This window comes from Cornus florida, unplaced genomic scaffold (assembly GCF_030987335.1).
Source record: "Cornus florida cultivar Cherokee Brave unplaced genomic scaffold, ASM3098733v1 CherokeeBrave_3.0.0_Hap2_Chr06, whole genome shotgun sequence".
NCBI classification, from domain to species: Eukaryota; Viridiplantae; Streptophyta; class Magnoliopsida; order Cornales; family Cornaceae; genus Cornus; species Cornus florida.
In genome coordinates this window covers 82,799,311-82,813,661 of record NW_026775576.1, presented here as the reverse complement: position 1 = coordinate 82,813,661, position 14,351 = coordinate 82,799,311, and the positions used below count along the sequence as shown (strand labels likewise).

Sequence of the window (14,351 nt, the reverse complement as noted above, 5' to 3'; positions counted from 1 at the left end):
ATACCATGTTCGAATTCATGAGAGAGAGAGAGAGCAAGACTCTGTGTATATTGTATATATCTTTACCCTTAAGCCTACAGTGGCTTATATAAAGGAAAACAAATAACCTAATTATACAAGGTTACCTAATTACACAATGATCCTAACAACTATGGATAATAACATAATGACCCAACATAAATATATATATACATAAACATTCTAACACATACAAAAACTTATATATGCTATAAGCATAGATTTTTACAAGTGCTTGAGATGCACATGGTTCCATGTTCTCCCTTTGACGAACTTATATTCTTTTTATCTTTTTCTTTTTCCTTTTTTTTTTATTTATTTAATAAGTAGAAACTTCTCATACTCTGGGAGCGTTGCATGAAAGAGAATATCTATGCTATAAGCAATCACTCATTGATTGACCTGCCATTAGATTACGCAGCCAAATCTTTATGAATTTCATCCCATAAATTGCTTTCTTAACTGCCGTAATTGTAAAAACTAAAATCTATGCTAGTTTTAGAATTAAAAACACGTTTTTATGAATCAGAAATATAATTTTCCAAAAACAGTTTATGCATTCTAAAACATGTTTCAATAAATCCAGATATAAATTTCAAGCCCTAGCATGTATATGAATCCTAAATTGGTGAGTGCAAAACAAAAAAAGTAAATAAATAAAATCAAAACAGTAGTCCACCACTATACTAGTGTAAGTGTCTTAAACAAGTAAACTACCTCCATTTTACTTGCAGGAAATATATTCAGCCTGCGTATCCTCTGAGGATATTCCAACTCAGCGTCATGCTTTTGTTTACCATAGGTGATCCCAGAGAAAGCTGCAGGTGGATCCGGCTGCTCAGGACAGCTTATAGGACCAAAATCATGAGATCTACCAGAAACTAGTTGAGCTTCAAACGAAAGATGAGGCCTGGGAACTACATATAAATGAGGAAAAATAACTAGCATATGAATCAGGTAATGTAAAAAAATGAAGGAAAAAACATAAGAAATAAATTTGGCTAGTCAAATCACTGTAGATGCATGATACAAGAAGTTATTGCAAGGCATGAGCATAGATAGCTCACAAATACAAATTCACATCAGAAGCTAACAAGTAACAGACATAAGAAAAAATTCTCTATTGATATTGCAGGATAGTAAAAACAAGGTTCCAATTAAGGCTGCAAATGAACTGAGTTGTTCATGAAGAACTTAGACTCAACTGCTTACAAGTTCGGTCCTTGTTTGTTCATTAAGTTACTAATTTCGAGCTAATTTTTCAGGGCCCTCCAATAAACGAGCTGACCAAACACTATCTGGCTCAGCTCATAGCTTCCTATAAGCTTGTGATCAAAACCACAAAATCTCAGGCTCGTGCCCCATAAATCACTATCTGGAAAAAGGAAGTGTGATATGCAGCCCCTCATGGTCGTGTGTGGTATATTATCGGGGGATAGAGATGGCAGTCTCTTAAGGGGTGGAGGAGCCAATTCATAAACCTAGTATATTGTTGGGCAATTGCTGTTCTGTTTAGTTGTGTGACAATAATGGCAAATCCTTGTTTAGTTTGCATGAAAATAATGGTGAATCCTTCACTTGAGACCTTTTTGGACTTTGGAGATAAGTAGGATCTTTTTGTTTCTTTTCTAGATGTCTATAACTTTATTGCATTATTGTGCATGTCGATTGTACATGGGCCAGGCCCCCAATAGGTACTCTTTAATGAAAACCTTTACTTATTATCATATAAGATGAGGTCATAATGAAACTACTTATTGCATATGGACCTACATACTATTCTTCATTATGTGTGGACCAATAAATGTAAAAATAACTAACATTTACCAAATTAAATGCTAATCTACATAGAACTTTTATCTACTTGTCTATCATCACTTTTCAAGAATATTGTATAATGAAGTGTTGTATCAACAGACCAAAAATAAAGGGTACAAACATATATATGGACTAACTTCATCCACTGTTAATTAATTCATACAGCACAACAAGTCTAAGAAAATCCACCACTTTGAGAAGTTCTATCAATTAAGAAGTTCATCAGCACACAAAAGATCTTGGAGAAACTGTTTTAACTACGTTCATAGTGAACTGATCATTTCATGAAAACCGATCTCCATAAACATATAAAGAAGCTCTTAACAATATTCCAAATTAAAAGCAAGTTGTGCATATTTGAACAAAAAAAAAATTCATCATCTCAGAACTCAGGCTCGCTCACTCTAATTTATCATAGGATGAAATGCAAAGTGGAATACCTCAAGCCCAGTAATTTTACAATAAAATTTACTTAAGTGAAATCCTTCTATTTATTCAAAGATGAAAATATAAGCCTTTCAAAAAAAAAAAAAGAAAAAAAAAAGATGAAAATATAACTTCTAAAAACTTGCAATAAACTAATTCTATGCCTCTAAGAAAATTCTATCTTATCCAATAGAAATTAAATACTCATTTATACAATAGAGTTTCAACATTCTTTAATTCTTTGTACTTGGTAGTATCAAACAAGAAATCATTCACCAGTGCAAATGCCTAGGCCAGACTATTTAGATTCAAAGCAAATTGCAATCATACAGCTGCGGAGAAATAGTGGAGCTATATAAAGAGGGGAATGAAGTAAAAAGGATTAAGGTAAAGGATAACAATACCACTATCAATTTTCCACCCATTGTTGGATAGATCTTGGATGCGGCCCCATAAATCTTCCAAGAAGTCCTAAGATAAATTAAAAAACAAAGGTTAAAGGGCAGAGAATCTGCTGCCTATTATCATAAAACAAAATAATTATGTCATAACTGACATTTTATATATATGAACTTATCAGACAATAAAATTGACGGTATTGATGAGAGGCACGATAACCAAAATTTTCCTTCTCGCTTTGTTTTAGCCTCTTTCTCTTGAAAATTTTTCATTTCAGATAAGAACCGAGGAGAGCAAACCCCTCTCTTCTGTAACAGCTAAAATCTCAAACTGTCAGAGCCAATTTGGCTGGTCCATACTATTTTTAACCAATTTTCCGATTCTCCATATTATTTTGACATCTAAACTCTACTTTGGTATTTAAAAAAATAAAATAAAATAAAATAAAACAAAAAAGTTATAGCAAATAGATAACTAAACTTCTGTTATTACATATGTTCATAGGACCAACCCCAATGTGGAACACTGACATGATCTAGCCCTGCATGTTCTATTCCAACTGAAAATATGAAAAAACTACAATAACGATACATGGACTCTTTTAAATGTGTTGTGTGCCTGAGTTGGACACAACACGACAGGGTATTGAATATAGGACTTGTTTATTACATATGTAGTAAGATATGCAACCAATAAGTGTGTCCAAAATTTCAATAATACATGGAACTTTCTAATCATGCTCCTCTGTTACATTGTCTCGTCTGGCATTCTGTTCTCCACTTACGGGGTGATAAAACTTATGAAGAAAGTTCCGTTTGCGGAAGTGAAGAGAGCCCGCGATGGGTGTTTGACTTAGGTACACCCTCAGTCTCATGCGCTTGTCTTTTCTCTAGACAATAACTCTTTTTCCCTTGGGACTTTTTGCTTGACTAAGGGGAGTAGAAAGGTTAAAATGGAGCTTTTAAAAATTAAAATTAAAAAATAGAGGATTACTTCGTTTCTGATAGTTAATTACTGAATCAGTGGATAGCATACTCTGGAACGGAATCGTGGGGAGTACTGTTTGATCATTTCTACCAACTTAAAGCCCCAATTAGAATTCCTTTTCTGCAAATATCCCATCGGATAACTTACATAATCTCTATTACTAATCCTTTAATTTCTTCAAAATGAGAGAAATTTCTATACCTGAACTCTTTGTTACAAAAGCACACCAATTTACCCGCAACTCATAAATAGTCTGAATAATATAACAAAGCCAAGTGTCCTTAAACCTATGGATCCAACACCTAGAAACAAACCCATACCCGAAACACATCTGAGTCAATATAACAAAAATCTATACAAGCAAATTAGGTAACATAGGTTGCCAGACATGCATATTTTACTAATTTGCGAAGCTCACGTTAATGTTAAACCTTCTACACTGTTGAGAGCCAAGGGTTTGTCATCTTTGTCAAATATGGGTGATTTTGGAAAGAAAGAATCAGGATGAAGATTAAGCCTAAGTTTGGATAATACATAGATAAACACGATTGGTTGTGAAAAATTGTATGTATATTCAATGGATCTTTTAGTAATATTCGTACTCTTTAAGATTTGCTTTATAACAGTTCCGGTGGATCTACAATACTTACTAAGATGTTGCCTAAAGTAATACCACCCATTATTGTCATTGTCGCCATGGCCCACAGTCCACACCAACCCAGCACTATCACTAATCTCACCACCAGCAGTGCACCAACATTTAGCGACACCTCATGATGTACAGCAATTTTTTGGAGCAACACTCTCCAACTATGAACAGTTAATGTACGGCAGTGCTAAAGAAGGTATTAAGGGCCAACTATAATTGGTTTTTTGTGGCTACAAGATGGGTAATACTATGCAGTTTTTAATATTTAGGATACAGATAATGATTTAGGTATAGATTAAGAAAGTAAAAGGTAACATTTTGGGGATTCAAAGGCTTGAAGAAGTGCAGATTTTAAGAAAACACATAAAAAGAAAGAAAGGAATAAGGATCTAGAAATCACACTTGGCTTTAGAAATGCATCACATAGTCCCAAAAGAAATTCATAAGTTTTGGAAATTCTCCAAGCCAATCTCAACTGAATTGAAATGAGTAATAAAATCTAATGAATGCCAAATTCGTTCAAGGCGTGGCATCAGAAGTAGCTGCCTTAGAACTTGAAATCGAGCAAATTTTAAATTTTCTCATTTCTTTGAATTTACTTTTCATAGGTGGGAGTGAGGGAAGCTACTCTGTACCACAGACCTGAGGAGATGGATCTTCGCGATCCTTAGCTTCTTATGATACACAACCGCACACCACTAATAGCACATATACCATTCCCACCATTGTCAGTCCCAGGGCTACATAGTACACTGCCAACCCCACACCAGCAGCACAGTGGCTTTGCCATCTTCAAAATACCAACCATCCAAAACCAGCATCACATAGCATGTACAAACTCAAAGTTTTGCATTATGAATGAGTAATTATTTCAACTAAAAGAATACACACAAAAAGCTACATTAAGAAACATAATCATTGAAATTCATTAAGCAACATAACATTTTGAAGAGACAGTAAACAAAACAAAGCTGCCATCCTCGAGTCATTTAAAGGTCATTTTAGTACCCATAATGGGGTTGGTTGTTAGCTTGTTAAAGGTTTTCTGCTCTAAATTTATCATTGCCTTATTCTCAATCTCTCTGTCTTGATAGTATTATGGTTTATTACCCATAATGGGAAAGGATAAACAATTTTACAATTACATAGTAATCATATAAAATGATGAAGAATGAATATAAGGAAATCATACCTTTTCACTGAGAGCATTTTCTGTTTCATCAACATCTTCAAAAACAGAGTAACCAATGTCGGAAACACGCCTTCTAATTTTTAAATAGGATTCGAGCCCAACCATAACTCTCTCGATCTCCTCTGGAACTTGCTGCACACATTGACAAGCTTTGTCATCCCTCTTTTTTTCTTTTTTTTATTTTGGTTGGTTTCCATAGTTGTTGTTGTGTGTGCGGCAGGCAAGTGGGTCTTGGGGAGGATCGTTAGGTTAGATGTGAGTACTTAACATGCAAATGTATACAAACAAATGACTGTGAGGCATAATAATAATTCAGAAGTTCTGAGGTCATAATCATAGCACATAATGAACAAATTCAACCCTGCTAGACTCTGTCCTTTTTTAAAACCAACACTACAACTCCATTATTTTGATCAGAAAAGTTATATACGCAAACCACTTCTCAAACAATATAAACATACAAACAGATTTATACAAAGAGTAAATAGGCACACAGAGAGCAAACATAAAATTTCATCATAATCTTACATTTAGCGAGTTATTATTTAGTGTTTTTATTACAAATTGTGGAGCATCAACGTTACCAACACCAAGTCACACAAAGAACCAAAGGTGTAAAGGACACCAAGTCACAAGGAAGAGTGATCGTACCATAGTACGGTTTGTACGCCTACAGCAGTTCAGTACAAGGGAGGATGTCTGACATAAGTCTTGGTCTGAGGCAACTTGGGAATTCTATGGGGTTTAGAATCTGCAACCAAGGTATGTAAACCTGTCTTCATATAGTTGCTTCATCTTCTTGGCCTAGGATTCCATGGTTTTTTCCTTATGAGATTTTTCATGCAAATTTAGGAGTTCTTGTCTGAATATTTAATTTTGTATTTCTGCTCTATTTTCAACCATGCTTTTCTTAGGGATGTCAAATCCAACCCTCTCAGCTTCAAGCATGCGTAGATCCAAAGGAATCCCTTGAAATTGTGCATCAAGTTGTTGATCTCCAAGAGACAGACTGATGCAGGCAAAATTTCAAATTTTCTGCAATGGAATTTGTTTTTTTCATAAACTTTCCATATTTTGAAAGTTTCCTTATTTTGAGTAGTTTTATGATTTTCGTCAGCTTTCCTTTATTGAGTAGTTTTCTGATTTTCAGCAGCTTTCCTATTTTGATATTATTTTATATTTGGTAGTTAGCTAATATAAGGCTAGGATTGAGGAGGAAGAAACTCTATATAAAGCCTTGTAATTGCTAGGGTTTGGGGATTAGTGAATAGATTATTATTTTCACAACAAATAAAGTTTGCTTTGCAACTTTGCAATTCTCCTTTCTCTAGCATTATTCTTTTATTTCGTTTTAATATTTTGGTGAAGACGATTTGATCCAATCCTCTTGGAAGGGTGGCATCGTTCTTTTATTTCTTTTCAATATTGCTGTGAATATGAATTAATCGTATCCTCTTGGTAAGGCAGCATCACAGACTCATGGTGACAAAAGCTTTTATGGTAGCATCTCCGTTCCGAACTCCCGTATCAACAGTCAGACGAACAGGATTTGAAACTTCTCCAGAATAAAATTCATGGATCAACACACTACTGCCGGTGACTCCAAAGCCAGTTGAAAACCATCCAACAATGACTTCCTTTGGATTCACCTTCTGGTGGGATGATAACATATTATGATGGTAATTGAAATCCAAAGCAACCCGATCGGAGGACTCGTTGTGAGGAACAGCATATGAGTTCAGGATATATTTCTGCTCTATTTATAGTTTTGTTTCTACATATTTGAATATAATTGTAAAAATTAAAAAATATATTGTTACTAATTAGTGCTTTACACTAACATCTCAACATGTTAACTAGATAATTTTTTATGGCATGATTCTCAGAGAACGGTTGAGTCAGGATATAAAAATCTTGGAAGATTTTGATTTCTTCTGATTTGCTTTGATCAATCATGGTATGATTTAGGTTTATATATATGTACAATAATAATTGAGTCTCTTATTTTTAGAAAAAATATACATATTAAAAATAATAATAAAAAAAAAAAAAAACTTGTCTATTGAGTTATTAATTATATATTTAATTCAATATCTAATTTTATTTTTTTGAAATTCAGGGGATTTCAATCATTCAATGCAAAGGTAAATTTGCTTGAACTTTTTATGAGGTCTTAAGAGTCAAATTCCAGAGAGCTTCAAGTGAAGTTTTGATTGCTCAAAACTACTCCAGAGAGCTTAGAGAGCTTCGATCGAAGGATCTATCATTCAAACCTGATGAGCTTATTGCTTGAAGACCACTAGAGTGGCTTTATCAATAGAAGGGGATTGTCAATCAATCAATCGTATACAACTTTTTAGGAACCTAAATCTTACCATCTTCCACCAACTTTCCTCAATGGTGAATAAATCCTAATTGGAAGAGGAATAACTCTATAAATAGAGGGGTTTCAATGTTCTGATCTCTAGCACAACCTTTCAAGCTCTTCTCTACAACTTTCTGAAGCACTCAAAAGACTCTCCCTCTACACCTTTTATAAACACTCTCTCTCAAACATCCATGGCTTTCACTTGATGGATCCTTGCTAGTACCGCTCTCATGGCCAAAACCAAAGCCCATCGCAAACCACCCAAACAACAAAGGCAAGGTAGAAAACCCTCTAGTCATGGCAGAGCTTTAACTTTTAAGGATTTCAACACCAAGCAACTTTCACACAACTAAAATCAGATTTTACTAGTCATGGAGATCAAAGCACAATTGAGAAGCAGATAGCATGAGGAGCATGTTCGTTGACTGGTAGCAACAGTGTTTGAGGAGAACTGACCCAAGTTTAGGTTAAAGGTATCTAAGATATTCTAAATTCTGGTATAGGTTTGTAAACCTTCTTTGCATAGGATTTGATCTGCCAGGACTTGGTCTTGTGGTATTTCCTCTTTGGGGGTTTACATGTAAAAATTTGGTGTCCATTTTATTTTTTTTGATAAGTGTAAAAATTTGGTGTTCATGTGTGCAGATTTTTACAGTTTATATTTTTACATGCTTCATAAGTAGTTGAAATTCGTAATTTGGTTAAATTTAGTTTGAATTTTAAATTTATGTTAAAAGTAGATAAGTTGATCTCAAGACCTACTCACCCCCCTCGAGGTCTAGTTCGAGCCTTCACGTACTCTGACTATTCAGAATCAGGCCAAGAAAATAGTTGATCTAGATGTCAGAAAAATTCAAAATTTTACTTTCAACATGGTAATCATGAATTGAATTATTATTTGAGGATCCTTAACAGTTGGGACCATCAATAGTACAGTAAATTTTTGCGCTAATTTACAAAATCTCATTTGCGTATTTTGTAAAAAGATTTATATGTATCAACTTCAGCAAACATGATAGAAGTTAAAAGTCCCATTAATTATTATACAGTGGAACCATATATGATTTTCATCTCACTTCCACTTAAACTCGTGATTCGCACTTCTTTATTTCGAAACTTCTTTTGATATTGATACAAAAAACAAAACAAAACAAAATTATATAAATACCAATTATCATCTCCAATAGCATCCAACAATATGATGTATTCCTGTTTGCTAGTCAATTCAAACTATCAGATCAGTAATTTGCCAAATAATATCATAAATCTTGCCAAAATTATGTTCATCTTTCTCACATGAAGAAAACTATTTTGTGCAGAATCAATTTATAGAGCACAGGCTGAAACAGGTGAAATCAAGGGGCATTACTTGAATGCTACTGCAACTACATGCGAAAAAATGATCAAACTTTTTTGTTGAATGGTTAGCTTGCATCAGTTTCAACAATAACAAACAATTTGTATGCAAAATAGTTAATCAGAAAGCAAATGAATCATATGATTTCTCCAGAAGACCATTGAGATACCTCGGTGAGTTCTGCTGCTCCCCAAGGGAGACAGGACAAAACACAAGTTATGTAGAAGTCAGCACGTGCTTGCCAAGATGGATTTCCTTTTTCCTCATCCACTGTTGTTGCAGCCGATGATAATAATGTTTCAAAGACAACCACTAAAGAACTTGGTTGGAGGACTTTGCTGCACATCTACAAAGAACATAAAAGGACATTTTATATTACCAACACAAAATATAAGGAACCATATGAGACTTTGAACATAAAAGATTATGTAATCTTTGAAACCCAGATGTTTATTAGGGCACATGAATGTTTTAATGGAAAATGGATGAAAAGAAGCACTAGGACCTGCAATTGACGAGTAAGCCTAAAAAACACAAGACAATCCGTCATAGGATCTATAACTGTTTTATTAAACTCCATCAGGAACTAGGATGTTGAGTGAAAAGGAAAATAAAAAATAAAAAATTTGGGCGGAAGGAAGAAAATGGATGAATATTTAAAGAACATCTATAAATAATGTGAAGACCTGTTTATCCATTAATTTCCAAATTATATTTTTTTTTTTCCCAAATAAATGATTATCAATGCAATATGAATTATCACAATAAACCGACTTTGGACTCAAGTTAGATATTGGATGATTAAATAGCAGCAGTAATAACCTACCATAGCTGTCAGAAACCGCATCAGTATCCGAATACTGTTGCAATTACCAAAATCTAGAGCATCCTGAAATTACACGAGAAGGAGTTAGGAGCCAAAAGCAAAGAATCATAAAGTGAAGATATTTCAACAAGAATGGTAAATATTAAATTTAAATAAGCTTCTTCTAGCATCTATGATTTTTATATATCATTGCTCAAACAGTAATCAACAAATCATATTGTCTGTCAGAAAATTTTTAATATTAGCCGGCAGGGTATTTCCTGTCCATCAAAGGAACCACAAGCTGAATGCTCACACGAGCCCAATTTGCACATTGTCCTGCTTAAAGAATAGAATCCAATAACGTCAACACTGAAAGTTCCTAAACTGATAAGAAGCAGTTGAAATGTATCTATTAAGAATAAAATATCAATAATGTTAAACACTATTGTAACTACTCCATTTGCATCAAAGAAAACCACAAGCTCCACTACTTACGCGACAAACTCAGACATTCTTCAACCAAAAAGACAAGTAACCAAAAAATCTTGAGAGACTGAGACCCTCTGGTTTCCAACCCAAGAGGCATTCCAAATCTATCAATTCAAAGTAATTGCACACGATGATGTCAATACTTTAAGATAAATTTTGTTGCATTTATTATTTGTAGCTCTCACGCGGAAGAGAAACCTCAAACCAGAGAGGTATCATATAATTTCATCTTTGATAAACCATGATATCAGTTGCCATGTTGTTCAATCCACAGGTACACATACATAACCTTCGGATATTTTCAGTGACCATATTATGAACTGGACCTTGTCAAGTCACGTTAATACCACTTATCCACACCAAAAAAAACAGTCAGCATTAAAACATCGGGCTGAAATAACAGCAGAAAACAAGGCTTTATTTAAACCAAAAAATATATATATTAAATATTAAGGCTTAGGGTATAGAACTAAAATTACATTCTACTCAACGGACTTGGTAGGAAAATGGATCATGCATATGGCAGCATTTTGAAATTAGTTTTCAGAAATGAAAATTTTAATAGCAGATCTAGTGAACCATAAAATGACAGATAGAGGTTGATATCTATGCAAAATGTGACAAAAGAGATTGCTCACCTGCAAATTAGTTTGAGTATTCTCCACTACTTTTCTGACAAAGTCCTCATTTTCTAAGTTCAACAAACCAATCTGGAGAGAGAGAGAGAGATCAGACAAACTATAGAAAAGCTTTCATTTATATGCAGAAAATTTTCAATTTTAAAAAGACCTTATCTTAGAAGACAGCAATCACACCATATAATTGGAAGACAAAAACTATAAAGCACATGCACAAAACTTGTCAGGTTCTTTAAATGTACAATAGCAAGAAATGGGCAATTAGAAAATGTCATGGTCTTTGGCGTGAATAGCATCCTACCATTACAGTCGTATTAGTAGCAAAACCGAAGGACTTCTAATGAGTGGAGGGATAATTCACGCCACTAACTCTAATGTAGTTTCCTTGGTCTTTTATGGTATTCCTACATATATCAAAAAAAGAGCAACCAAAAACAATACTTTGTAATAGCTATATCTGAAGCCCAGAACCTGAGGTAAGTTACACAGTGTAAAACTACAAAATCTACATGAAACATTTGTCAGTTATATGCTTTGATTCTAAAAAAAATTAATTTAAACTTCAGTTTCAAATAAATTTCCTCGACATCTCTGAATAAATCTACCTATTAATCCATCCACAGTCTATATATACATACATACAGGGAGAGGAAAGAAACCAACCACAATAAAATTTGGAACACATTAATTAAAGGAGATACAACTGTGTAAATGTACCTACCACTGTTCCATAAAGAGGTATCTTGTGAGGCAATTGTTCAGCACATTGGAGTAGAAACTGTTAGAATGGAAAGAACAAAGTGAATACATCAGCATGTAAATACCAGGAAAACAATATACAAATTCAAAAAGTACGTCTTAACCTGCAACTGATTTCCTGGTCCAGGAGTCAGAATACATGTGTATATGCTTGTGTTATATATGTCCCAATTTTTTAAAAGGTTAGACTTTGAGTTGTATTGGTTTGGGGATGTGTTATCAGACTTTGGCCCCAAGTAGTTCCTTTCCTTGCCCAACAAGAATTTGTATAACTTGTTCACCAGGCTAAGTTGTTTTATAAATAGATATGGAGCTGAGTGGATAATGTAGAGAAGAAAAGAGAATGGAATAAATGAGAAGTGAAGAGAGTGGGTCGGTGCAAAGGGGCACCAAGGGTAGAGAGATGCAGCTTCATAGAAATTGGTGAGTGTGTGGGGGTAGAGATGATGAGTGAGTGGGTGGTATAAAGTGAAATGCTCGAGTATCCAACACTATACCTTGAGCAGAGAGTTTGTGTACACGGTTAGGTGTTCAAAGTCTCTACTGGTATAATTTCTCATGAGACGGTAAGGGAGTGGGCATTCTCTACAGTTGTATATCCTATTCTTGATTGATTATAGTGAAATTTCTTCTCCCTGTGGACATAGGTCAAGTTCAGTCAAACCACGTAAAATATTGTGTTTCCTTTATGTTGTTTGTTTGTTTCGTGATTGGATCTCCATGATAGTTTGGGTTTGCTTTCGTTGTGCTAAACAAATGAAGGGGATTAATTCCCAACAGCTTGTGTGCACTTATAAGTACTGAACAAATTCTTGTGTTTTTGCATGTAAATGAATTTCAAAGAGAATCACTTGAAGTTGTCACAAATAGCAAGAACCACAAAAATTATATTAAAGAGCATATCCAAAAGCCACTAGCCATGTACTAAAAATGAATATTGCATGCCCTGGGCCAGCAATTCAACAATAACTCATCGAGTAGTGAAGTACCAAACAAAATTATATGCCTAAAGAAACACAAAAACACCAAGTAGATAAATCAAAGCCTCTGCCCCTGATATCCACTTGAACGGAGCCTGATGATTCTACTTGGAAGGGATATACATAATTACATACAGACGTATGAATACAGATACTACCTGTAACCAGTACCACCTCGATTATATCAGGTTATGGCAATAAAATTTAAAAAACATATGCATGTATTATGGTAACTATTGTATTACACGATCTTTAAAAGTCCCAACCCAGCGAACCCACCAAGAAATTAGCGAATTTAGCTTCCTTTTGGCTAATATTACAATAACATAAAAACATATTATGTGCAAGTGTGAGAACACAGTTCTATAATTTTAAGGGGAAAAAATATATTCACTGTTCACGATGTGATTTAGTATCGACTCTTTGCTATTATCTACTCTTTACAACAAAATTTTATATTCTTTATTGGCGTGTAATTTAGTATAACACAACGAATATACAAGAAAAAAAATATATGTAAATTCTTACAGTCAAAATATCATTGCCAGAGTGCTCTAACTCTCGCCGGACTACGCCGTAACATGTCTCCTGCAATTGCAAAAGAAAAACAAACACGATGTCAAATGGGTGGGGTGCACCACATAGTTGCTTGAAAATAAAGAATTGCTTGAAAGTTGGTGTATAATTGTAAAACCCACATATTTAAGCCAACAGTCAATAATTGTTCTCGAGGAAAAAAAAATTAGGGCATTGAACTAAGTAAATATGAAAGAAAAACAGTACTGACAATGTGATCTTTGAGGTCTGAGTTTCCGCCATATTCAGGGCACTTTTCACCGATCCGCAGAATTAGGGTTCTCCAGCTGCTCATTCTAACCTACTATGAACCAACAAAATCAAAACAGCGACTGTGTGTGTTTGTGCGCGCGCTATGTGGAGAGACAAAGAGGTTGGGGACGAAATGAGGAAGGAGGAGGGCTCGAAGGGTTTTGAGATTAAAATGACGAAGTGTGATAAAACGGGTCCAAGCCCAACCCGTTAAGTATGATACAATTGGGGTTCTGAAGCAAACCTATTAATATACGGGTCCAATCCGATTTCTAAATTTCACCCACTTCTTTTTCCAACAACAACATTTTGGCATTTTAACATAGCTTAGAAATTAACAACAAAGAAAAATGTAAAAATAGTAAACACTTGCTCCGTTTATTTAAGCATAAAATAATTTTCGTAAAATATTTACTAAGAAAAAAAATATTAAAATCTAATAAAAATAACGTATTCATCAATTTTTAACATATTATTTTACATGCCACGCACGATGGACTCGATTTCAACCTCGACTTATACCTTTGACAAACACCAAAAAATAAAAATAAAAAAACATATATTTTACATGAAAAAAAATAATATTTTCTGAAGAAAATATTTTATGTTTAAATAAAAGGAGCCTAAGATTAGCC

General features: G+C 34.2%; 1 protein-coding gene across 1 annotated transcript in view; it reads right to left on the bottom strand.

Moving 5' to 3' along the window:
* Window positions 1-13,870, bottom strand: part of LOC132312383 (nuclear cap-binding protein subunit 1) — a 33,853-nt gene extending 19,983 nt beyond the window's left edge. Inside the window, exons 1-9 of the mRNA XM_059810732.1 lie at window positions 13,676-13,870; window positions 13,417-13,476; window positions 11,871-11,927; window positions 11,150-11,221; window positions 10,041-10,103; window positions 9,384-9,560; window positions 5,490-5,621; window positions 2,667-2,733; window positions 736-935 (exon numbers count right to left, since the gene is read on the bottom strand). Of these exons, the coding sequence (XP_059666715.1) occupies window positions 736-935; window positions 2,667-2,733; window positions 5,490-5,621; window positions 9,384-9,560; window positions 10,041-10,103; window positions 11,150-11,221; window positions 11,871-11,927; window positions 13,417-13,476; window positions 13,676-13,759 (912 nt within the window). The 5' untranslated portion in view covers window positions 13,760-13,870. The remainder of the gene's footprint in view (window positions 1-735; window positions 936-2,666; window positions 2,734-5,489; window positions 5,622-9,383; window positions 9,561-10,040; window positions 10,104-11,149; window positions 11,222-11,870; window positions 11,928-13,416; window positions 13,477-13,675) is intronic.
* Window positions 13,871-14,351: the final 481 nt, after the last annotated feature.